General features: G+C 35.2%; 3 protein-coding genes across 4 annotated transcripts in view; 1 reads left to right on the forward strand and 2 right to left on the reverse strand.

The window, feature by feature from the left end:
- Positions 1-24223, reverse strand: part of LOC101888221 (titin) — a 60163-nt gene that overhangs the window by 2871 nt on the left and 33069 nt on the right. The window contains exons 2-3 of one of the 2 annotated variants that reach the window (XM_011297333.3): positions 20180-20222; positions 104-2474 (exon numbers count right to left, since the gene is read on the reverse strand). In XM_011297333.3, the coding sequence (XP_011295635.2) occupies positions 104-2458 (2355 nt within the window). In that variant the 5' untranslated portion in view covers positions 2459-2474; positions 20180-20222. The remainder of the gene's footprint in view (positions 1-103; positions 2475-20179; positions 20223-24223) is intronic. The other variant, XM_020039424.2, reaches the window with a different exon arrangement.
- LOC131802055 (uncharacterized) lies at positions 4188-5747 on the reverse strand. The gene is made up of 2 exons (XM_059121402.1): positions 4383-5747; positions 4188-4320 (listed from the first exon to the last, which is right to left on the reverse strand). Exon 1 carries the CDS (start codon positions 5603-5605, stop codon positions 4460-4462), a length of 1146 nt encoding a protein of 381 aa, XP_058977385.1. The 5' UTR covers positions 5606-5747; the 3' UTR covers positions 4188-4320; positions 4383-4459.
- On the forward strand, positions 8434-9977 carry LOC131802059 (uncharacterized). Its single transcript, XM_059121403.1, has 2 exons — positions 8434-9798; positions 9861-9977. Exon 1 carries the CDS (start codon positions 8576-8578, stop codon positions 9719-9721), a length of 1146 nt encoding a protein of 381 aa, XP_058977386.1. The 5' UTR covers positions 8434-8575; the 3' UTR covers positions 9722-9798; positions 9861-9977.

The following is a 24223-nucleotide window of genomic DNA, read 5'->3' on the forward strand; positions in this document are numbered from 1 at the left end:
TGAGAGAGGTCAATGCCCTTTAAAAGTCCGCTAGGTATATTAATCCTATGAATAGAAGCCCTAATAAGAGGTCACTTCAAAAGGTCTTCTTTGTTCTACTTACCAATTTCTGTTGATGTTGACTCATTGTCAGAACCTCATGTTTCTGAATTTGTACAGCGGCGCCGGCAGCGGCATCACTTACCGTACCTCCAACGGTCTCTTCGGATTTTGGGAAGACAACTGTGTTGGTATTTTGAATTTGTTGCAAGCTCAAGGGCTGAGCATGGCCATTGATTTGTGGTCCTGCTGGGGGTCCACTGGCCACCGGCAATGAGGGTACCTCGGCGGATTGCTCTTCATTGGCGGGGAAACGGATATTGGTGGAAACTAACAATTCTTTTGTATTTTGACTGGAACCCAATGTTACCGAATTGGGATCGGCATTCTCTTGAGGATCCACAGATTGTACCGAACCAATGCCGGCTCCTGACAAAGTCACTGACTGTTGTTGTTGTGGTTGCTGTGGTGGTTGGGGTTTTTGACCTGAAATTTTGTTCCTTACATTTGAGCCAATCAATGGCAGCTGTTGATAGGGTGAAGGTGCAGCTGGCGGTGGCTCCTGATAACCATTGGCCCCCGAGGGTGGTCTGGGTATATCGGGTCTTATCGAATCCGTTGCATAGTTACCATTTTGATGGAAGTTTGAGGTGGGTACTGGTTTCGGCATTTCCTGATATGGTGTTGGAGGACTGGGTGGTGGCTGGCGATTCAAAGTGCTAATGTCTTCATTGATAACCGTGCCATATTGAACGGGATGTTGATGTTCCTTGGAGAAGAGCGGTTCCTTTTCAACGCTGCCAAATTGATTGGCTCCCACCTGCTGTTGGCTGCCCAAAACAAAGGAGGCAGAGTTTTGTCCCGGTGAAATGACCACATTATTGATGGCTCCAGGGGCAGGACGATATTGCATGATATTGGGTTGCTGGACTTGATAGGAAACATATTCGTTGTTGAAATTCTCTTGATTGGAAGAGATCACTTGGCCATTGAGGGCGGGAGCATTACTGGTTGTGCCAAATGTTGGTTTTGTGGGTGGTGCCTGGGGTCTGCGTCCGGAATTCTGTTGCATGGCAAAGGGTGAGGGTTTGGAAGGATCCAAAGGTTCCATCAAATTTCCTTGAGCATCCAATCCCTGGTGCGAAGGATTGCTGATGGCAGCCACTGCGGACTCCTCCTCAGCCAGGCTATTGAAAATATCTGCCAAAGTCATGCTGGGTTTTTGTTCAAATTTATTTTCCACATTCTTTTGATCCAAAGTGTGATAAACATCAGCTGGATCCAGGTCGGGAATGCGGGTGCTGGTGGGTAGAGGACTGAAGGCGGGTGGTGATGTGGGATCTTCGGTGAAGACAACGGGTTGACCGGTGGTACTTGTACTGGGTGGAGCGGGATACCAATCTTTGCTTTCGGTTGCATCAGTTGGGAATATGGCTGCAGATGGTGTGGGATGACGGGTTGTGAGTCCAGCTGTTGTTGTGGGCTTAGTGGGTTTGGTGCCATCAAATTTCTGTTGTTGTTGCTGTTCTGACAAATGCATGGTAGTGCTGGTGATTCCCGTTGTAGAGGTACTATATTTCTTGGTGGGCACAAACTTCTTGCGTGTTGTAGAGGTCTTGGGAGCTGGGGTAGTTGTGGTGGTTGGCCTCTTACTGGAGGTGGTATATTTGGCCGAGGATGAAGCCAATGTCGATGTTTGTGTGGGAACGGGAGCCTTCGTAGTGCTGGTAGTTGAAGTGGAGGTTGAAGTGGTACTTGTCGAAGTAGAAGTGGATGTTGTTGATGTTGTGGAAGTAGATGTTGTTGTTGGCTTCTTAGTTGTACTTGTAGTAGAGGTGGTCGTCGTTGTTGTTGTGCTACTAGAACTTGTTGTACTTGGCTGCGTTGGTGCCACCGGTGTCAATTTCGTTGTTGGTAGTGTGAAATAATTCGCCGTATGATAGTTGGGCGCCGATGTTGCCTGTATCACCTGCGTTGGCTTTTTATTGGTTATATAATTTTTATTACTTCCCTGATATTTCAGATTCGCATAGGAACTTGAAACTAGGGGGTACACGAATTTCGACGATGAATATTTAACCGGTAAATTGAGAAAGTCGTGAATATTTGGCGACGATGACGATATGACAGTTTTCTCATTGGGATCTACAACCTCATTGGCTGATGTCTCAATACCCGCCGGTTTCTTCACATTGAAATCCAACTGACCCGAAATGGGATCTTTGGCAGCATAATAGGGTTTTCCATCGTTGAAAATTTGATTTGGCAGAACGTAACTAGTCGAAATAACGGGATCATCATCTTCTTCGGAGGCCCCTCCACGTGCTTCGACTGGCAACTGGGCTGAGGAGAGTACAGCTGCGCTGGAACCAATACAGATGACAAAGGCTATGAGAAGCCTTATTTTGAATTTAATCATGATGCAGGGGAATTATCTGAAACGGGACAAACATAAAATTGTTAGTTTTAAATTCAAAAGAAAGTGAAATATAAACGACTTTTGAAGGTATGGCCACTCTAGAAAAGGTGTCATAAAAATATATAGTTTTTACTTTTTTACTTTCATTTCATAGACATGAGATATGGAAGACCTATAAAAATAGAGCAAAGTCCTGTCAGAGATATCCTATAGACGGAAGAACCTTCATAAGTCTTCTATAGACGGAAGACAATTGAAAGGTTTTCCATGCGAAAATATTTTAAAAGATTTTTTACTGACCAAAAGTTCTTCTCATAAAAGAACAAAAGGTCTTCTGCTAGAAAGATTTTCAGCTGACCTCTTTGGCAAGTAAACATGATCATTTTGTTTGTTTACGAATTCTTTAGCTCTTTTGAGCAATTCTTTAGCTTTTTTGAGTATATTTTCTTTCTGCTGCGGTGTAAGTTCTTGCACTTTATGGAATTTCAATGGCTTTACCCCGAGCTCATTTTTCAATATTTGCCGAAAGAAATATTGCGATATGTTCAGCTCACGAGCCATTTTTCGGCCACTGCGATGCGGGTTTCGATCAGTATCACAGTATCACGCTTGAATTCCATCACGTATAACTTTTTATCCGGAATTTTTTCAACAAAAGTCTTTTGTGCGCTTGTAAACACTGGAATAATTTTAACAGCTGTCAGACGAGTAGCGTAGAAATGACAACAGTCTGAAGTTGGTTGCAATTTTTTCATCTCACCCTGTAGAGGACCTTGTGAACGTATTACATATACAGAAGACCTTTTGAAGGTCTTCTATAAACAGAAGACCCTTTAAAGGCGTTCTGTATACTGAATACCGTACTAAGGTCTTTTATATACCAAATCCTTTTTATAGTCTTCCATAGATAGAAGACGTAGGCAGAAGGCCCTTTAAAGGCGTTCTGAAGACCGAAGAGAAGTTTCAGGTCTTCCAGAGACCAATGATCTATTTAAAGGACTGAATGTCTTTTGAAAGATTTCGATGGACAGAACCCCTTTCGAAGGTCTTCTCTAGACAAAATACATCTTGACAATCTTCTATAGACAGAATAGCTTTTGAAAATCATCTCCACACGGAAGACCCTCAAAACCTTTTAAAGATTTTCTAATAAAAAATAATTTCGAAAATTACCTCATACTTCCTGAATGTGGGAAAATCTCCAATTTCAATTAATCTCATTAAGTAAATAGTAGAAAAGGGGCATACACACAACAACAATATTTTGAATAATGAAAATTTTATGTTTTTCCCCCAATTTCTCCTTTTTTGTTTGCCTCCTCTTCAAAAGTAATTTGTGTTATCTCTCATTACAATTTCAACAAATCATTCAATCAGTGATTGAATAATATAAGGAAAGTTTAAGTAAGCCATAATTGTTATTGTTTTTTGTTATTGTTATTATTGTAGTTGTTGAAATAATGCATGTGACTAGACAAAACTGATTGAGTGTACTTTTATTTTTCTTCACATTATACGTTCAAACCAAAGTGAAGTTTAAACAGAGTTGCCATATCAATTGTAGTTTTTTTTTAACAAAAATATAAAATATATTTTGTTAATAGGAGATCATTTAGGAGAATTTATTGTAGAAAAGAAATATTAAGATGACGTTGAAGGAATTGTCTATGGTTGGGTTTTGAAATTAGTAAATATATTATTAATTTGTATAGTTATTGTTGACCTTTGATCAATGTATTTTCTTCTGGTTTTTCGTTTGGCTCGAGGTCAGAATTTAAAAAACAGACGAATTTGTTTTTTTATATATTAATTTATTTGTCCGATATTTCGACTATCTTCGATAGTCATCATCAGGGATTTGACTTGAAAAAACAATTAACATTTAGTATAAATAAATAAAACAAAACACTATAACGATAATTACATTGGATTTTAACTCTTCTGTTTTTAAGTTCTCTGATGCAGCTTTTCCATCCTTTCCTTTTTACTCGAATTTTCCAACTAATTTTTCTTATGCTTTTCGATGACATTTCTATAAATTTGAGCACAATGTTCCGTGTCAGTTTTGTAGTTCATTCGTTTATTAGGAGGTACATTTATAATATGTAGCATTTCTAACATGTACCTACGTTTGTAGTTATTTTCTTGTGCCAAGATGTCGACATCTTTGAAATTGGGCGTATGTCCTTCTTGTTGGCAATGGGCAGCAAGGGCAGTTTTTTGCTCTATGGGTTTAGTTTTTGTCTTTTGGTCCGATTTATGAGAGCTAATACGAGTTTTTAATTTAGATTTTGTTGTCCCAACATATGCCTTCTGACATACGTTGGACCCGTCCCCATTACATTTAATCTTATAAACGACGTTAGATTTATCCTCGTGTGGAATTTTTGTTTTAGTTCTACTAAAGAAATTATTGTTGGTGTTACTGCTTCTGAATGCCAATTGATACTTCTCACTGTTGTACATGTTTGATGAAGAAAATCTTTCCGAAAACCCTGGTATATATGTAGATCTTTTATATGTCTTTTCCACTAATTTTGTATTTTGGTATGCTCTATTACCCTCGGCGCGTTTAATCAATTCATTAACAATGTTACTAGGGAAGTCATTCATTTTTAAAATCTTTATGATTTTGATTTTGTTCTTTGCATGGAATTTTCTGTCACTTATTTTCAAGACCCTTTGGATAAAGTTTGTGGCCGTGTTGATTTTTATACGTCGCGGATGCTTTGAATGGTAATTAATTAATCTACCCGAGGCTGTTGGCTTTTGGTACCAATCTAATAACAACTTTTTTCCTTCTCTTTGTACTAAGCTATCTAGATATGGTAACTGATTATTCAATTCACTCTCCATCGTAAACCGTAGTTGTTTGTTGTACATATTCAGCGTCTTAAGTGTATTTTCCACTTCCTCCTTTTTTACGATGCAAAATATGTCGTCCACATATTTTGTCAAGAATCTGGGTTTGATAGCCAATTTGTTCATAGTTTCGTCAAGAAGTTTCTCCATTATTATATCAGCAATGATTGGTGAAATAGGTGAGCCCATCGGCATGCCTTTTTGTTGTTCATATATCTTATCCTTATATGCGAAATATCTAGCGTCCTTAATACATGTTGTCAAAATGTCAATAAAAAGATCCATTGGTATATGTGTATGTTCCTTTATAATAGACCAACTATCTTTAATAGCACTAATAGCCAAGTTTACTGGAATGCTTGGGAACAAGGAAATCACGTCAAATGAAATTAAAATTTCGTCATCTTCAATATGTTGATTATTAATCCTGGATTTTGAAGTCTATTGCATCTTTAATGTTGTATTTTGAATCAACTGTCAATACTTTTAGGATTTTTGATATATATCTGGATAACTCATAAGTCGGCGAATTTGTAAATGAACATATTGGTCGTAGTGGAGTTCCCTCCTTATGGATTTTGGGCAATCCATATATCTTTGGTGGTATTGACGTTCTATTTATTAAGTTATATTTCACTTTCTCGTCAATTAGTTTTAACTCAAATAATTTTGTAACTAATTTATTGTTTTTCTCTTGTAGTCCTGTTGTTGGGTCTTTTCTTACACGTTTGTAAGTACACATGTCCATTAAAATTGCGTTCATTTTTGAATCATATTCTGTTTTTGACATGGCAACAGTTTTTCCACCCTTGTCTGCATTTAATATTAATAATTCTTTATTTTGTTTCAAAAATTTCGCCGTTTGGTCCACTGTGTTTAGAACAAACCGATCTCTTTTCCCTAATGTCGTTTTCCTCGTGTGGTCATTTATCAGAGTAATAAAATTTATTCTCGCATTCTCTTGTTGTTCTCTGTTATCCAACGTTTGAATGCACTCTTCTCCCTCAGCGATAATATCAAACAAGGGGAACGTCGTTTTTGTTGTTGGCAAAGAGAACTTCGGCCCAAGAGACAGCAACCATTCAACGTTGTTGGGTATGTCAGTATCTGTTTTATTTACGAACCATTCCTTGTTGTGTTGTATGTTCAGTTGACAGTGTTGTTGTTGTTTTAATGCGTCTAGTTTGTTGGTGTGTATAGATTTCTGTTTTGTGCTTTGAGAGTGAGAAATGATATTCTCACTTTCTGTGAGTAATATTAAGTCGTCTGCATCTAATTGGTCCCTGAGTTGAGCTTTAATGTTTGTAAGAGTATTTCTTGTAATGTTGACTTGCTTATGTTTCTGCTGTATTAATAGTTTAAGTACTTTTGTGTGGAAGTTATAGGTGATTGTGTCTAACGATGTTTTTACATTTGTTGGTATTTGTTTATTTGTTTTAAATAAGTCAAAAACATTCTTTGTGGTGTTAGAAATAAAATTTGGAATTATACCTGTTTCTCTGCACTTAATGAGGAAAGTTGCTGTTGATGTTAAGCGTGCTGACTGCCTGTTACTTTTTGAATATTGTTTGATGACATTTTTAGTTTCTTCGTTATATTTTTGTTTTATATTTTTATAGACATTCATGTTGAGTATTGTTGTTTTTATCGGCGTGCCTTCCGTGTTATTAATTTGTATAGTTATTGTTGACCTTTGATCAATGTATTTTCTTCTGGTTTTTCGTTTGGCTCGAGGTCAGAATTTAAAAAACAGACGAATTTGTTTTTTTATATATTAATTTATTTGTCCGATATTTCGACTATCTTCGATAGTCATCATCAGGGATTTGACTTGAAAAAACAATTAACATTTAGTATAAATAAATAAAACAAAACACTATAACGATAATTACATTGGATTTTAACTCTTCTGTTTTTAAGTTCTCTGATATATAAAACAAAAATATAACGAAGAAACTAAAAATGTCATCAAACAATATTCAAAAAGTAACAGGCAGTCAGCACGCTTAACATCAACAGCAACTTTCCTCATTAAGTGCAGAGAAACAGGTATAATTCCAAATTTTATTTCTAACACCACAAAGAATGTTTTTGACTTATTTAAAACAAATAAACAAATACCAACAAATGTAAAAACATCGTTAGACACAATCACCTATAACTTCCACACAAAAGTACTTAAACTATTAATACAGCAGAAACATAAGCAAGTCAACATTACAAGAAATACTCTTACAAACATTAAAGCTCAACTCAGGGACCAATTAGATGCAGACGACTTAATATTACTCACAGAAAGTGAGAATATCATTTCTCACTCTCAAAGCACAAAACAGAAATCTATACACACCAACAAACTAGACGCATTAAAACAACAACAACACTGTCAACTGAACATACAACACAACAAGGAATGGTTCGTAAATAAAACAGATACTGACATACCCAACAACGTTGAATGGTTGCTGTCTCTTGGGCCGAAGTTCTCTTTGCCAACAACAAAAACGACGTTCCCCTTGTTTGATATTATCGCTGAGGGAGAAGAGTGCATTCAAACGTTGGATAACAGAGAACAACAAGAGAATGCGAGAATAAATTTTATTACTCTGATAAATGACCACACGAGGAAAACGACATTAGGGAAAAGAGATCGGTTTGTTCTAAACACAGTGGACCAAACGGCGAAATTTTTGAAACAAAATAAAGAATTATTAATATTAAATGCAGACAAGGGTGGAAAAACTGTTGCCATGTCAAAAACAGAATATGATTCAAAAATGAACGCAATTTTAATGGACATGTGTACTTACAAACGTGTAAGAAAAGACCCAACAACAGGACTACAAGAGAAAAACAATAAATTAGTTACAAAATTATTTGAGTTAAAACTAATTGACGAGAAAGTGAAATATAACTTAATAAATAGAACGTCAATACCACCAAAGATATATGGATTGCCCAAAATCCATAAGGAGGGAACACCACTACGACCAATATGTTCATTTACAAATTCGCCGACTTATGAGTTATCCAGATATATATCAAAAATCCTAAAAGTATTGACAGTTGATTCAAAATACAACATTAAAGATGCAATAGACTTCAAAATCCAGGATTAATAATCAACATATTGAAGATGACGAAATTTTAATTTCATTTGACGTGATTTCCTTGTTCCCAAGCATTCCAGTAAACTTGGCTATTAGTGCTATTAAAGATAGTTGGTCTATTATAAAGGAACATACACATATACCAATGGATCTTTTTATTGACATTTTGACAACATGTATTAAGGACGCTAGATATTTCGCATATAAGGATAAGATATATGAACAACAAAAAGGCATGCCGATGGGCTCACCTATTTCACCAATCATTGCTGATATAATAATGGAGAAACTTCTTGACGAAACTATGAACAAATTGGCTATCAAACCCAGATTCTTGACAAAATATGTGGACGACATATTTTGCATCGTAAAAAAGGAGGAAGTGGAAAATACACTTAAGACGCTGAATATGTACAACAAACAACTACGGTTTACGATGGAGAGTGAATTGAATAATCAGTTACCATATCTAGATAGCTTAGTACAAAGAGAAGGAAAAAAGTTGTTATTAGATTGGTACCAAAAGCCAACAGCCTCGGGTAGATTAATTAATTACCATTCAAAGCATCCGCGACGTATAAAAATCAACACGGCCACAAACTTTATCCAAAGGGTCTTGAAAATAAGTGACAGAAAATTCCATGCAAAGAACAAAATCAAAATCATAAAGATTTTAAAAATGAATGACTTCCCTAGTAACATTGTTAATGAATTGATTAAACGCGCCGAGGGTAATAGAGCATACCAAAATACAAAATTAGTGGAAAAGACATATAAAAGATCTACATATATACCAGGGTTTTCGGAAAGATTTTCTTCATCAAACATGTACAACAGTGAGAAGTATCAATTGGCATTCAGAAGCAGTAACACCAACAATAATTTCTTTAGTAGAACTAAAACAAAAATTCCACACGAGGATAAATCTAACGTCGTTTATAAGATTAAATGTAATGGGGACGGGTCCAACGTATGTCAGAAGGCATATGTTGGGACAACAAAATCTAAATTAAAAACTCGTATTAGCTCTCATAAATCGGACCAAAAGACAAAAACTAAACCCATAGAGCAAAAAACTGCCCTTGCTGCCCATTGCCAACAAGAAGGACATACGCCCAATTTCAAAGATGTCGACATCTTGGCACAAGAAAATAACTACAAACGTAGGTACATGTTAGAAATGCTACATATTATAAATGTACCTCCTAATAAACGAATGAACTACAAAACTGACACGGAACATTGTGCTCAAATTTATAGAAATGTCATCGAAAAGCATAAGAAAAATTAGTTGGAAAATTCGAGTAAAAAGGAAAGGATGGAAAAGCTGCATCAGAGAACTTAAAAACAGAAGAGTTAAAATCCAATGTAATTATCGTTATAGTGTTTTGTTTTATTTATTTATACTAAATGTTAATTGTTTTTTCAAGTCAAATCCCTGATGATGACTATCGAAGATAGTCGAAATATCGGACAAATAAATTAATATATAAAAAAACAAATTCGTCTGTTTTTTAAATTCTGACCTCGAGCCAAACGAAAAACCAGAAGAAAATATATTATTAAATTTTTTAATAGACTTTAAAAGACCATAAAACAGCTTTTACAAATTCGCCTGAGACAAAAAAACTGCAACAAAGTCAAACGCCATAACTTTTACATTTTTTTTTAAATGTATGCATCAAATTCGGTCACCTTTGGCACGAATTACGGCCTTCAAACACCAATGAAACCGTCACACGCTGCCCGAATGTTGCTTTGCAGTATTTTGGCCCATTCCCGGTGACGCGCTTGCTTGAGGTGATCGACAATTTGGTATTTTTCAGTGCCAACCCTGCTTTCCAAAATACTCCAACCACAATAGGAATGGTATCCGGAGATTTTGGTGGCCATTGTGCGCAGGAAATGAAGTGAGGAACCTCATTTTGTAACCATTCTTGGATGGCGCGTGCTAAGTCCTGTTGGAATGTCCAAGGTGTCAAGGCTTTAATACATCCTCCAGAACATTTTCACGAAAATATTCGGCATTTGTTCTGATGCCACGGTCGATTAATACGAGCGGAGAGCGGCTGTTGTGACGGCCCACACCATCACCATGGCCGGCACTTGAGTTCTGATGGCCAACCGAAGGTGCACATTATCAGCTGACCTCTTTGGCAAGTAAACACGATCATTTTGTTTGTTTACAAACTGCTGGACAACGAATGTTTTCTCATCGTAGAAAATCAAATTCGGCAGTTCATCACTTTCGGCCAAGCGTAGCAACTCTTTACCTCTTTTGAGTTTATTTTCTTTCTGATGCGGTGTAAGTTCTTGTGCTTTTTGGCTTTACCCCGAACTCATTTTTCAATATTTGCCGAATTGAATATTGCGATATGTTCAGCTCACGAGCCATTTTTTGGCCACTGCGACACGGGTTGCGATTAAGTCGCTTCCATACTTTCCGTACCATTTCTGCTGATGTTGCTGTTTTCTTAGGTCCACTTCCTTGACGTCGGGCTACGCTACCAGTATCACGGTAACGAGTGATGGTAAGAGACACAAAAGATTTATTCACATTTAAATGCTGGAGTGCTCTAACGATATCCATCACGCTTGAATAACTTCACGAATAACTTCTTTTCTCGAAAATTCTCCAAAAGTTCTAAAATGCTTTTGTACGCTTGCAAACAATATAACGAGCTGTCACTGGAATAATTTTAGCAGCTGTCGGACGAGGGACTTAGAAATAACAGCAGTCTGAAGTTGGTTGCAGTTTTTTCATCTCATCCTGTGTATTTAGATGACTTTGAAAGAAATGTCTATCGGTGGGAGAACTTTAAGAGGTTTTGAAATTAGTTTATATATTATTAACATTTTTAATAAACTTTAAAAGACCCTAAAACAGCGTTTAAAAATTCGCCAAAAAAAAAAAAAAAAAACAAAATATTATCGCAAAATATTAAAACGGTAACCCTTTAAAAAAAAAATATATATAACACACATTTTGTGTTCGAAGAAAACAAGACTGCCACACATTTGACCATAGATGTAATTGTGCCACCAGTTTGTTGTTTGATAACATCAACATCATCAGCAACAACAATAACAATAACAGAAATACAACTAAATTCATAGGATTTTAAATTTTCTATTCTCCTTTGCACTGGACCACAATGGGGTATTTCCAATTCCAATTATTGGCCATTACACAAAATGATTATAATCGGGCTGCCATTTTCTGAAACTTGGCGTAAATTTTCGTAATTTGTCACAAAAATGTGTAATTGTGAAATACAAGACAATTTATTGTGACCACAGAAAGAGTCAATTTTACTCTGCAAGTAACATCGTGGTGGCTAATTGGGTTTTAATGGAATAAGTCATGAATATATGTTTTCAGATTTTTAAGAATTTATTAATTTCAGCAGAGTTGATTATAATTTAATAGATATTATTATAATTGTTATTTTTTTCGAAATGATTATTTGTAATGAATAGCAACAATTTTGATGTTGTCATGCAGTGTTCCATGTTTTTGGTAGAATTTCCAACAGTAAGCGATTCCGATTTGTAAGCGAAAAAATAAGTTGTAATATTTGTAGATATTGGTTTTATGGCAAACATGTATAGTTGTTTCAAATTGTAAATTGTGCCGATGTGAAGCAGAAAATATTTTGACAAATGCCATTGATAACGAAAGACTTAAGACACATGCACTATATTAAACAAAATAAAGATTGTGTTTTAAAAAATACATGTTTGTCGGTTCATATGTCAAATGTACCATCCTGCGGCCTAGTTTGTAGTGTTGAATCATCAATTGCAGTGCTTCGTAATATAAAACTGGGAGTTCCTCAACGTCGGGATGAAAATTAAACTGGTTGTTTATGTGGATGAATAGAGAATTTTCATTAAATTCTTGAATTTACATTACATTCCTCAAACAACTTAAACACTCGTATAAAAGTAGGGACAAGGTCGTCCTCTGTACGCCAAGTGCTGCCGTCCAGTTAATATTTAAAACTACATTGTTGACCACTTCTATATTGAATTGTAATAATTAAAATATAAACTACAGTAATGCGAACCTATAACTCATTATTTCAGTTACCGACAAAAATCGGCAGAATTCAAATGCTTATAATTTCGGTAATAAACGAACTTTTTCGGTAAGTTACCAACAAAACAAAAAGTAATCAAAAAAAAAAAAATCAAAACAATGTCCTACCAATAACAACAGTGCTGTCAACTTGAATTTAACTTGTCATTAATAAAATTGCGTTTTTTGCGATATTTGTTAGAGAAAACCACTTCGGGTGAAGCAAACATGTTAAAAAGTGTCACTCAGTTTGCCAAAAGTTATGCACCCTCCCTCTAACTTCAATTTTATAATTCAGAAAATTTTTATGGAATTTATTAGAAAATTTATAATTTTTTAAAAGCTTTACTATTTTGAAGAGTGGAACGGATATAGTACATCTAAGAATAGTTTGGAAAGTTTGGGGTACATAACATAACCATGGCAATGACTGCAGCCATATTTTTTAATCATGACTTTGAAGTACACTTCGAGAAGAAAACTAGAAATATGAAAATAAGTATATGAAGTTCGTCATTCCGTTTGTAATTCATCGAGATAACAATTTTAGACCTAACAACGAATACAGGGTTATTTAAAAAAAACTGCAACAAAGTCAAACGCCATAATTTTTACATTTTTTTTAAATTTTATTGAATGAAAGCAAAAGTAGCGGAAACAGCATCAAATTTTAGAATAATTTTATTTTTGTTCGAATTAGTCACCTTTGGCACTCATTGTGGCCTCCAAACGGCCAATGAAACCGTCACACGCTGCCCGAATGTTGCTCTGCGGTATTTTGGCCCATTCCCGACGAAGCGTTTGCACTTTGGTATTTTTAGTGCCAACCTTGCTTTCAAAAATACTCTAGACACAATAGTCCAACGGATTGGTACCCGGAGATTTTGGTGTCCAAGGTCTGTGGCCAAAATTTGCGTGTCTAAGGCTTTAATACACCCTCCAGAATATTTTCTCGATAATACTCGGCATCTATTCTGACGCCACGGTCGATTAATACTAGCGGATAGCGACCATCGGATGTTATGTCGGCCCACACTATCACCATGGCCGGCGCTTGAGTTCTGGTGACCAACCAAAGGTGCACATTTTCAGCTGACGTCTTTGGCTATTAAACACGACCATTTTGTTTGTTTACCAACTGCTGAATAACGAATGTTTTCTCATCGGAGAAAACCAAATTCGGCGGTTCATCACTTTCGGCCAAGCGAAGCAACTCTTTAGCTCTTTTGAGTCTATTTTCTTTCTGTTGAGGTGTAAGTTCTTGCACGTTTTGGAATTTCAATGGCTTTAGCCCGAGCTAATTTTCAATATTTGCCGAATGGAATAGTGCGATATGTTCAGCTTACGATCCATTTTTCGGCCAATGCGATGCGGGTTTCGATCAAGACGTTTCTTTACTTTTCGAACCATTTCTGCTGATGTTTCTGTTTTCTTCCGTCCACTTCCTTGACGTCGGGCTACGCTACCAGTATCACTGTAATGAGCGATGGTACGAGACACAAAAGATTTTTTTAAATGCTGGAGTGCTCTAAAGATAGCCACTTGCGGTTTTACACCCAAATTTAAAGAAATCACACTATCACGATTGAATACCTTCACGAATAACTTTTTTCTGGAAAATTCTCCAAAAGTTCCAAAATACTTTTGTACGCTTGTAAACAATATAATGAGCTGTCACTGGAATTATTTTAACAGCTGTCGGACGAGTGGCTTAGAAATGACAGCAGTCTGAAGTTGGTTGCAGTTTTTGCATCTCACCCTGTATATTAAACCTACTTTCCAATCTTGATTCTCATACCAAATTTCAAGTTTTTAGACCTATTAAAATACCAACTGTTTAGTACCATTTTAGAACTTTTCGTAATTTTAAAGTTCAAATTTCCAAAAAATACCTTTGGTCCATTTAGCTTCCTTTTCAATTAAGCCACATTTCAATAGAATATTTTCTACAAATCAGACGACTTGTCTTTATTAGTATAACCCTAAGTTCCACTCTTATCAGAGTTTTCACCTCTCGACTTTAATAAAACTAATCATCAGCCTCCAGAGAAGCCAGCTTTGCTTGTAAATCTCCAATCGATAAGTTCAATGATATATATGTTCGTAATCCGTTTTATTTTGCTCTAAGAAAATAGAAATTGAAACTCTCCTCTATTTTTGATGGATGATGAAAGTCAAATGAAAAGGCCAAGTCAAAGATTAAGCGTAAAAAATGTTTTTAAGCCGCGGGAACGCACAAAAAACGACTATTGGAAACAAATTGAAAATGAAAATTGTTTAATGTCAGTAAAACAGCAGCAGTAGCAATAACAACAACAAAATTTAGCCAAATGATTGATTGACACTGAACAGGAGCAAACGGCAAAGAAAGGCCATCATCAATTGGACATGCAAACCATTGAGGTAAATAACAATAAAAAAAATTATTGAAAAGGAAAACTGCATGGCCATGAACACTAACGGCGTAATAGCTTTAAGAAAAAAACAACAAAAAAAAACATTGAAAATATGCGGCTTTTCTCAGGTTCAAATTGATTTCAAAGGATTTTGACAGTTGAACACGTTCGCATTAGAAATTTTCAACGAAATGAAAAGTGAATGAAACAACGTGCAACACTGGCCGCAACATGTTGCAATTTTATTGTTTGATCTTTATATGGTCAATGTTACTCGTGTTAAAGAAACACCTGATGTTTTATTTTTCTCAAACACATCTTGATAACATTTGAAAATATCTTCGCCACGAAATAAATATTATGTATTCACGCATTGCATTGTTTGAGTGCATGTTTTATTGCCGCAGCAATGGCAGCCTGCAAACATTTGCAGGAAATGCTTGGCCTTACATGGCGGTGCTAAATGTTGCACGTGTTTAGGCCTCTGCCAAATTGGTTCGGCGTTGTACAGAGTGCGAATGTTGATGATTTTACACTTTTTTGCTGTGGCGTTTCTTTTTCTTCTTGGTGATTGATGACCATGATGAAAGTGTAAAGAGTAGCTATTTTTTCAATTGAAAACTGCCCAATGACCATTGGCCATGCGGAGGCTAAAGATAAATTAACGGGGGAATGCATGCAATTAGATGGTAATCTTTGAATTAGCAACAACCATACATTGTTTTGAGTAACAAATCACCAAACAGTGTAAAATGCGTAGAAAACTGACATTGAAACCAAAAAATTGATAAAGTCTGCGAGGTTCGTTTTGGACTGAAATTGTAGCAGATTGTGTAAATAAACTGGATATACCCACAGCGTCGTATCTCTTCACCTAATACCAAATTTTATTGGCATTTAGTACGCATATCCAAAACTATCTACATAACTCCATCTTACGCGCAAACGGTGACTAAAATTAGTACAATTTAGTACTCTGCAACACATATAGTGTTCATTTGAAAAACCAACACCAGATCTCTAAAACCAACATAGACCTCCATATCAAATATTGGGATTCCAACTCTTTACATTCACTCAATACCAAATTTCGTAACATTTTGTACTCTTCGCATAATTTTAGTACTCATTTATAAAGCCGTTTCATATCTAAATACTAGACACCAACAGTGACGTTAATATCAAATTGCAGGAATTCAGCTCTATCCCTTCACCCAATAAAAAATTTAAGATGATTTAGTAGTTTTCGAACAATTTTAGTACGCATTTCCAATACGATCTCCATATCGCAAATTTAAATACCAAAAGTTGATTTTAATATCAAATTTCAGGATTTCAGCTCCTAAATTCCCCCGATTATTAAATTAAGTACAATTATCGGGGCATATTCAAATCCAACTCATTCTCTCAACCACAGACACCAATAGTTACATCCATATCAAATTTCAGGATTACAGCTTTATTCCTTCACATTAGTAAAATTATTGTAGGCATATTCAAAACCAGCTCCCTTAACCACAGATACCAACAGTGACATTAATATCAGATGTCAGGATTTTGAGGATTCCAGCCCAATATCAAATATAGTAACATTTAGTTCTTTTTGTACAATTATAGTATACACAGCGTCGTAAAAAACTTTTCGACAACCTGAGAACAAATCTCATATTGACTGAAATAAGAACCTGATACCTGAAGAACCTGAACCAAATATTATTGCGAAAATATTCTGGAGGGTGTAGTAAAACCTTGGGCACGCAAACATTTTGGCCGCAGACCTTGGACATTCCAACAGGACTCAGCACGCGCCTGCCAAGAATGGTTACAAAATGAGGTTCCTCGCTTTATTTCCAGTGCACAATGGCCGTTGGACTATACTTAAAAATACCAAAGTGTCGATCACCTCAAGCAAGCGCTTCGCCGGGAATAGGCCAAAATACTGCAGAGCAACATTCGGGCAGTGTGTGACGGTTTCATTGGCCGTTTGAAAGCCATAATTCGTGCCAAAGGTGACCAATTCGAACAAATCTAAACTTATTCTAAAATTTGATGATATTTCCGACACTTTTTGCTTTCATTCAATAAAATTAAAAAAAAAATGTAAAAATTATGGCCTTTAACTTTGTTGTTGTTTTTTACATCACCCTGTAAAGGTCCATTCCTCCTATTACCATTACCAAAATGGTCAATATTTTTAATCAATGTCCGATTTTCTCAAAACTTTTCACATTTCAATCACTTTCTATATTAGAGAAAGTGTGGAAATGCAATACATCGGATAACTCTTTCTTATTCCTTCACCATAAAAATTCAAAAATTCAGTATCAATCGGTTCTGCCGACAGACTAATACCCTCAGCCATTGATCGATTATTTAAATATATTTTGACTTCTGTTATGATTATGCAAGCTGTTGACCCTCTATGAAGTGGGTTCTGAAGGGCCAATATAGTCTATTTCGTATCGGACCTAAATAAATAGGATATAAATATGGGGTAACTTGGTAACAGGTTGGTAACTTCCTTCACTTTACATGACACATGTAGTAGACCGAAGTATTCAATTTTTATCTAATACATATAAAAATATCGGCATGGACAAAATTACAAGAAAATCGAAGATTTATATCCAATTTATGGGAAATTAAAATTCCATATTGATCTCAGATTTCTCGTTGAGAGAAATTTTTAGATATAGCAAATTGTAAAGAATCGCTGTCTTGTTTCACAAGCTATGACAGATAAAAGTATTGAAAATTGTGACCCTTTGCGAGGGGTTCGCAGATACATATCATTTTCACAATAGATCTTGTGTAGGTGGAAATATTGATATGTACCAAGCCTGGAATGGAATCGGATGTTAATTTCTTATGAGCTTTATGGATATTCAAAATTGTGAACCTTTGTGGGGGAGGTACCAGAAGGACTGGACCGATATATTCCATCTTCACAACAGATCTAGTGTTAGTAGAAATTATGGAATGTGTGAAATATAAAGAGAACCTGATGCTTATTTCGCGTTTTATGATATTAAAATGTTGGAGGGGAGGTACCAGAAGGAATGATCCTATCGCTACCGTTTTTTAATAGATCCTGTGTTGATGGAAATATTCAAATGTGCAAAGTCTAAATGGAATCGAATGTTAATTTCGTGTTTTATAAGATTAATGAATATTCAAAATTTTGACCTTTCGTAGGGGATGGAGTGGACCGATATATTCCATCTTAACACCAGACGTTGGGTTAATAAAAAATATTGGGATGTGTAAAATTTGAAGACAATCGGACTCATACGTCACATTTTGTAAGAGTTGTAGTTATTCAAAAATTTGACCCTTTGTGGGGGAGGTACTTGGTGGAGTGGACCGATATTCTCCATTTTCGCACCTGACCTAGAACTGACGCATATTAGGATTTGCAAATCGGATTATCGTTTCTCTTTCTGTACAGAAAATATATTTTTTGAACATTTCGATTTTTTGTGGGAGAGTTACCAGAAGGAGTGGACCAATATTTCCCATCTCCGAACTCGATCTAAGTTTGACAAAAATATTACGATGTACCAAGTTTGGACCAAATCTGATACTCCCTTTGAGAGTTATCGTGCGCACTAGCCAGACAGACTGACGGACGGACATCACTAGATCGACTCCAAATATCCTGAAACGGATTTGGTCCAAAGAGACCTAGGGTCTAAACCCTACTATTTCGACTAGGCACGTTTTGACTGTATCAAATGATATATACCCTCTCTAGCCATATGACTGAGGGTATAACTAGCCTTATGGCTGAGGGTATAAAAACCCCGAAAAATATTCTAAAAAACTCTCGTCAAATATTTTTTTTTTTTGGAAAATATGAACTTTTTTTTGCAATATTTTTTAAAAATCTAAATTAACAGTAATGAAAATAAACATTTTTCTTAAAATTTATAACTTACAACCCCTTAAAAAAGAAAAGAAATCACCGCACTGCTAGTCGAAAAATATTTAAAAAAATCCGTACGAATAACTCCGAAAAATAATCACCAAAAATTCTTCCAATCCTTCCATTGCTTAATTTGCTTCGAAATGTTGAAAATGGGTTTCTTTTCATCTAATTAAAATAAGTTTAAATTAAGAAAAAAGTTCAAATGAATGATATCCAATAAATATAAATTATAAAAATATTTTTTTTTATCTTTGAAACACCTGGGGCCTTTGAATCATAAGCTGCAGGTGAAATTTTCGCTTGTTATTAAAATAAATGCCATTATTAAATATTAGCTACATTTCTTTTTTCAATGTTTTTTTTTTCTTCAAATATCACCTGTCACGAACGCTGTGCCAGATTATCCATCTCAATATAAATATTTTGGTAATTAAAACTAATGAGCAGAATCAATATGGACGCCAATAAAAATTAATCATAAAATAATAATAATTATTGGCGATTGGAAAATTTTCGATTTTATTGTTTAACGAAGAGAGAGTTTGAGTTTTTTTTTTTGGGAAAATACTTTGGGGAATTTTTGCATTGCAATATGAAAATGCTATCATCCGATTATCCTGGAAATGAATGCAATTAAAATGGTCGAAACGTTTATGGAATATTGAACGGAAAATGAATATTTAATAGCAAACCAAGTAAATGTTCCCATGTGTATTTGGTTTCAATAAACAATAACCAACGTATTGGACATATATGTATGCAGAACCCTGTTTCAACTTTCAAAATTTACACTCATTCATACTAAAGCTTATCTCTTTTTTTCGATCATTCCAACTGGAGGCTGTCCAACAGTACCAAGCCTTTGGAATTTTAATGAGATGGGTTTGTGTCTTAAGTCTTTTGTTTATCCCACAGATATTCATATTAGCGGGGAATTAAATCCAACTCACTCACATGGGACTTTCAAAACTCACACTCACATAATAAGAATTCGTTACATCATCATTATAATTTCTAAGAAATTTCTTTCTTCTTTGTTGTGGTTGTTGTTTTGTGTTTTACATAAATTAATGAAAAACGAAAGTTTTGGGTGAAATGAAAAGGAAATCAATTTCAAAATTTTAATTATGAGTGGAAGTTGATGTGGAATGGCATGTGTGCGTGTCTCAATGTCAGGCCAATCAACAACACAAACAAACAAACATGCAACAAAAAGTTCAACTTTAAATAGGAATCAGTTGTTGGTAAGCATATTATTGAAATGCGAACAGAGAGAAAGAAAACACTATTTGAAGGAAATAGGAAATAAATGTTGGAATTTTCTTTTCTATTTGTAATTATTACCTGATATTGTAGATAATTTCAATTCCTTATTACTGGATTCAATCTGAAAAAAGGAAAAAGAAATAGAAAGTGAATTAGAGGTGAGAGAAAAAAAAATAAAAAATCAAAACGACTATAAGGTTGTCTGGGTCAATAAGGAAAATGTATTGACTCAATATGTTAAATTATATAAGAATAAAAAAAAAAATATAATAATAATAATAATAATAATAATAATAATAATAATAATAATAATAATAATAATAATAATAATTATGAAAATAATAATAATAAGAAGAAAAATAATAATAAATAATAAGAATAATGATTATCGACACTATTTTAAAACTACCAATAGTAATGATGTTGTCTTTTTATAAACTCAGCCATATGGCGACCCTTATACCCTTTATATATCATTTGATACGGCCAAAACGTGCTTCATCGAAATAAAGGTTTTAGACCCTAGGACTCTTTGGACCAAATCCGTTTCAGGGCATTTGGAGTCGATCTAGCGATGTCCGGCTGGCTGATGCGAAGGGAGTATTCGATTTGGTCCAAACTTGGTACACCGTAATATTATTATCAAACGTAGATCGAGTTCAGAGATGGTACCTCCCCCACCAAGGGTCAAAATTTTAAATAATTATGACCCTTATAAAATGTGAAGTACGAGTCCGATTGTCTTCCAACTATACAGATCACAATACTTTTGAATAACCAAAACTATTACAAAATCGGAAAAAAACATCCAGTTCTCTTTATATTTTTCACATGCCATTATTTCTACTAACACAAGATATGCTGTGAAGATGGGATATATTGGTCCACTCCTTCTGGTACCTCTCCTACAAAGGGTCAACATTTTGGATATCCACGAATCTCATAAAACGCGAAATCAACATCCTATTCCATTCAGACTTGGCACATCTCAATATTTCTATCCACACAAGATCTGTTATAAAGATGGTAGAGATCGGACCATTTCTTCTAGTACCTCCCCCACAAAGGTTCAAGATTTTGAAAAATGCTCAAAGAAAGTAAAATAAGCATCCAACTCTCTTCGAATTTCACACATACAAACATTTTTGCTAACACTAGAGCTGTTGTTAAGATGATATATATATATGTGAACCCCTTTTGGTACTTCACCCTCAAAGGGTCATAACTTGCGAAACAAGTCAGCGATTCTTTACAACTTGCTATATCTTAATATTTCTCTCAACCAGAAACCTGAGATGAATATGGAATTTATGATTTCCCATAAAGTTGTATATAAATGTTAATTTTTTTGTAATTTTGCCCATACCAATATTTGTGAGAAAACATTCGTTGTCCAGCAGTTTGTAAACAAACAAACTGATCGTGTTTACTTGCAAAGAGGTCATCTGAAAAAGTTGCACCTTCGGTTGGCCACCAGAACTCAAGCGCCGGCCTGGTGATGGCGTGGGCCGCCGTAACAGCCAATTGTCGCCCTCTGCTCGTATTAATCGGCCGTGGCATCAGAATAAATGCAGAATATTATCGCGAAAATATGCTGGGTGGTATATTAAAGCCTTGGCCACTCAAACATTTTAGCCACAGACCTTGGACATTCCAACAGGACTCAGCACTATCGCACTCAGCACTCGCCATCCAAGAATGTTGCAAAATGAGGTTCCTCACTTCATTTCCAGCGCACAATGGCCACCAATATCTCCGGATACCAATCCGTTGGACTATTGTGTCTGGAGTATTTTGGAAAGCAAGGTTAGCTTTAAAAAATACTAAAGTGTCAAGCAAGCGCTTCGCCGGGAATGGGCCAAAATACCGCAGAGCGGGCAGCGGACAGCGTATGACGGGCAGCGTGTGACGGTTTCATTGCCCGTTTGAAGGCCATAATTCGTGCCAAAGGTGACCAATTGGAAAAAATCTAAAGTTATTCTAAAATTTGATGCTATTTCCGACATTTTTTTTTTGCTTTCATTCAATAAAATTAAAAAAAGAATTTCAATACAAATCCTCCATAAAATACAAACTTATTGTGCCAAATTTTGAAGAAAGGTGGACGAATGTTTAGAGAAGTTACAAGTGGAATAACATTCCTTCAAAACAAGAAAACAAAACTCAAAAAGTTATTTTTAAAAAGGCTATATTCTTCAAGCTGAAAGTACTGCCAACTTAAAATCCCATCATTCCATTAAATCGTATTGGTTGATAAGAGAGAAACTCCGAATGTATAATAATAACTATGAAAGACGTGATAAACGGTAGACAAACAAATGTTAATGTTCTAAATTTCACTTTTCTAGTTTACATTGACTACTACAGCGATTCATATTTCGTAAAAAACAACATGTATCAGATCTCCATATCTTTATGATACTTTTGTTTTTGGGAAATACAACAACATGTTTGACAACCAGTTGTTCTGATTCAATCGCACTAAAGAAATAGTTCTTTCTCAAATTGCTGTAAACATGAACGAAACAACACGTATCAAAGATATTTTAATTGTTTTAGAGAAATTTCGGACGAAAAACATGGTCTCATCTTAACTTTTGTAAAAAAAATTGTTCGTCCTAATATAACTCAATATAATTATTATACCCTACACCACAAAGTGGTCAGGGTATTATGTCTTTGTGCATTTGTTTCCATTTATTTTTGTAAACAAAGTACATATCGCATTTATCGCTCTATCCAGATGCAATTTTGTACAGATCATTTGTTTGGCCCAAGGACGAACCCTATTGAAATTGGAGATATTCGGTAATAATTTAGATATAGCTCCCATACATATCTTCGTCCGATTTGCATTTTATTGTGCACCAAACGTGTAATATCAGCCCGAATAGTATGGAATTTTGCACATACAACCCAATTAGGTCTGAAAATAAATATGCCAAATTTGATCGAAATCGGTTCAAATATAGCTATAGCTCCCATATATATTGTTCATCCGATTTGTTATTTTTATCCTCCGCTGCCGTAATATGCACTCTGTAACAACAATATTTGGGGAAATATAGCAAATACAGCTCAGAAATACATTTGCTAAATTTTATCGAGATCGGTTCAGACTTGGATATAGCTCCCAAATATAACTTCGTCCGATTTACACTTTATTGTGCACCAAACGTCTAATATTTGTCAAAATGGGATGGAATTTGGCACTTACGACCGAATTGAATCTAGTAGCTAGTATGTCAATTTTGGTGAAGATCGGTTCAGATATAGCTATAGCTCCCATATATATTGTACATCCGATTTGTTATTTTTGTCCTCCGCAGCCGTAATATGCACTCTGTAACAACAATATTTGGGGAAATATAGCAAATACAGCTCAGAAATACATTTGCTAAATTTTATCGAGATCGGTTCAGACTTGAATATAGCTCCAATATATATCTTTATCCGATTTTAAATTAATTGTGCACCAAATTGTCAATACAAGTCCGAATTTAAAAGATACAAATGCTTCGGCATGTTTAGTCCTTTGAACTTTTAATTATAATTATAATCATAGCGTGTATGTTTGAATTCTCCCATTAAAAACTTTTAATTGTTATGTGGAGCTCTACTAAATTGGCAAAGTGGTGTAGGGTATCATAAAGTCGGCCCCGCCCGACTTTAAGACTTTCTTTACTGGTTTTTAACTCAATACAGAATTTGTCGCCAAAAATATTTGAGTTTCAGGTTTTAATAGGCTATACAACACTACTTCAAATACACTATTACAATCAATATAACAAATACCATATTTGATTATTTGTTATTTTATACTCCCAGCCCTTTATCTATAGTGTGTATTCATACTTTGAAATGTCGGAAATAGCATCAAATTTTAGAATAAGTTTAGATTTGTTCGAATTGATCACATTTGGCACGAATCATGTCCTTCAAACGGCCAATGAAACCGTCACATGCTGCCCGAATGTTGTTCGCTATTTTGGCACATTCCCGGCGAAGTGCTATCTTGAGGTGATCGACACTTTGGTATTTTTTAGTACCCACCTTGCTTTCCAAAATAGTCCTATGGATTGGTATCTGGAGATTTTGGTGGAAATGAACCAAGGAACTTCA

This window comes from Musca domestica, unplaced genomic scaffold, assembly GCF_030504385.1.
Source record: "Musca domestica strain aabys unplaced genomic scaffold, Musca_domestica.polishedcontigs.V.1.1 1, whole genome shotgun sequence".
NCBI lineage: Eukaryota > Metazoa > Arthropoda > Insecta > Diptera > Muscidae > Musca > Musca domestica.

What these genes read in the sequence shown, in the direction of transcription:
- LOC131802055 (XM_059121402.1), bottom strand. Translation starts at nt 5,605, where the DNA reads ATGGATCTTTTTATTGACATTTTGACAACATGTATTAAGGACGCTAGA.
- LOC131802059 (XM_059121403.1), top strand. Translation starts at nt 8,576, where the DNA reads ATGGATCTTTTTATTGACATTTTGACAACATGTATTAAGGACGCTAGA.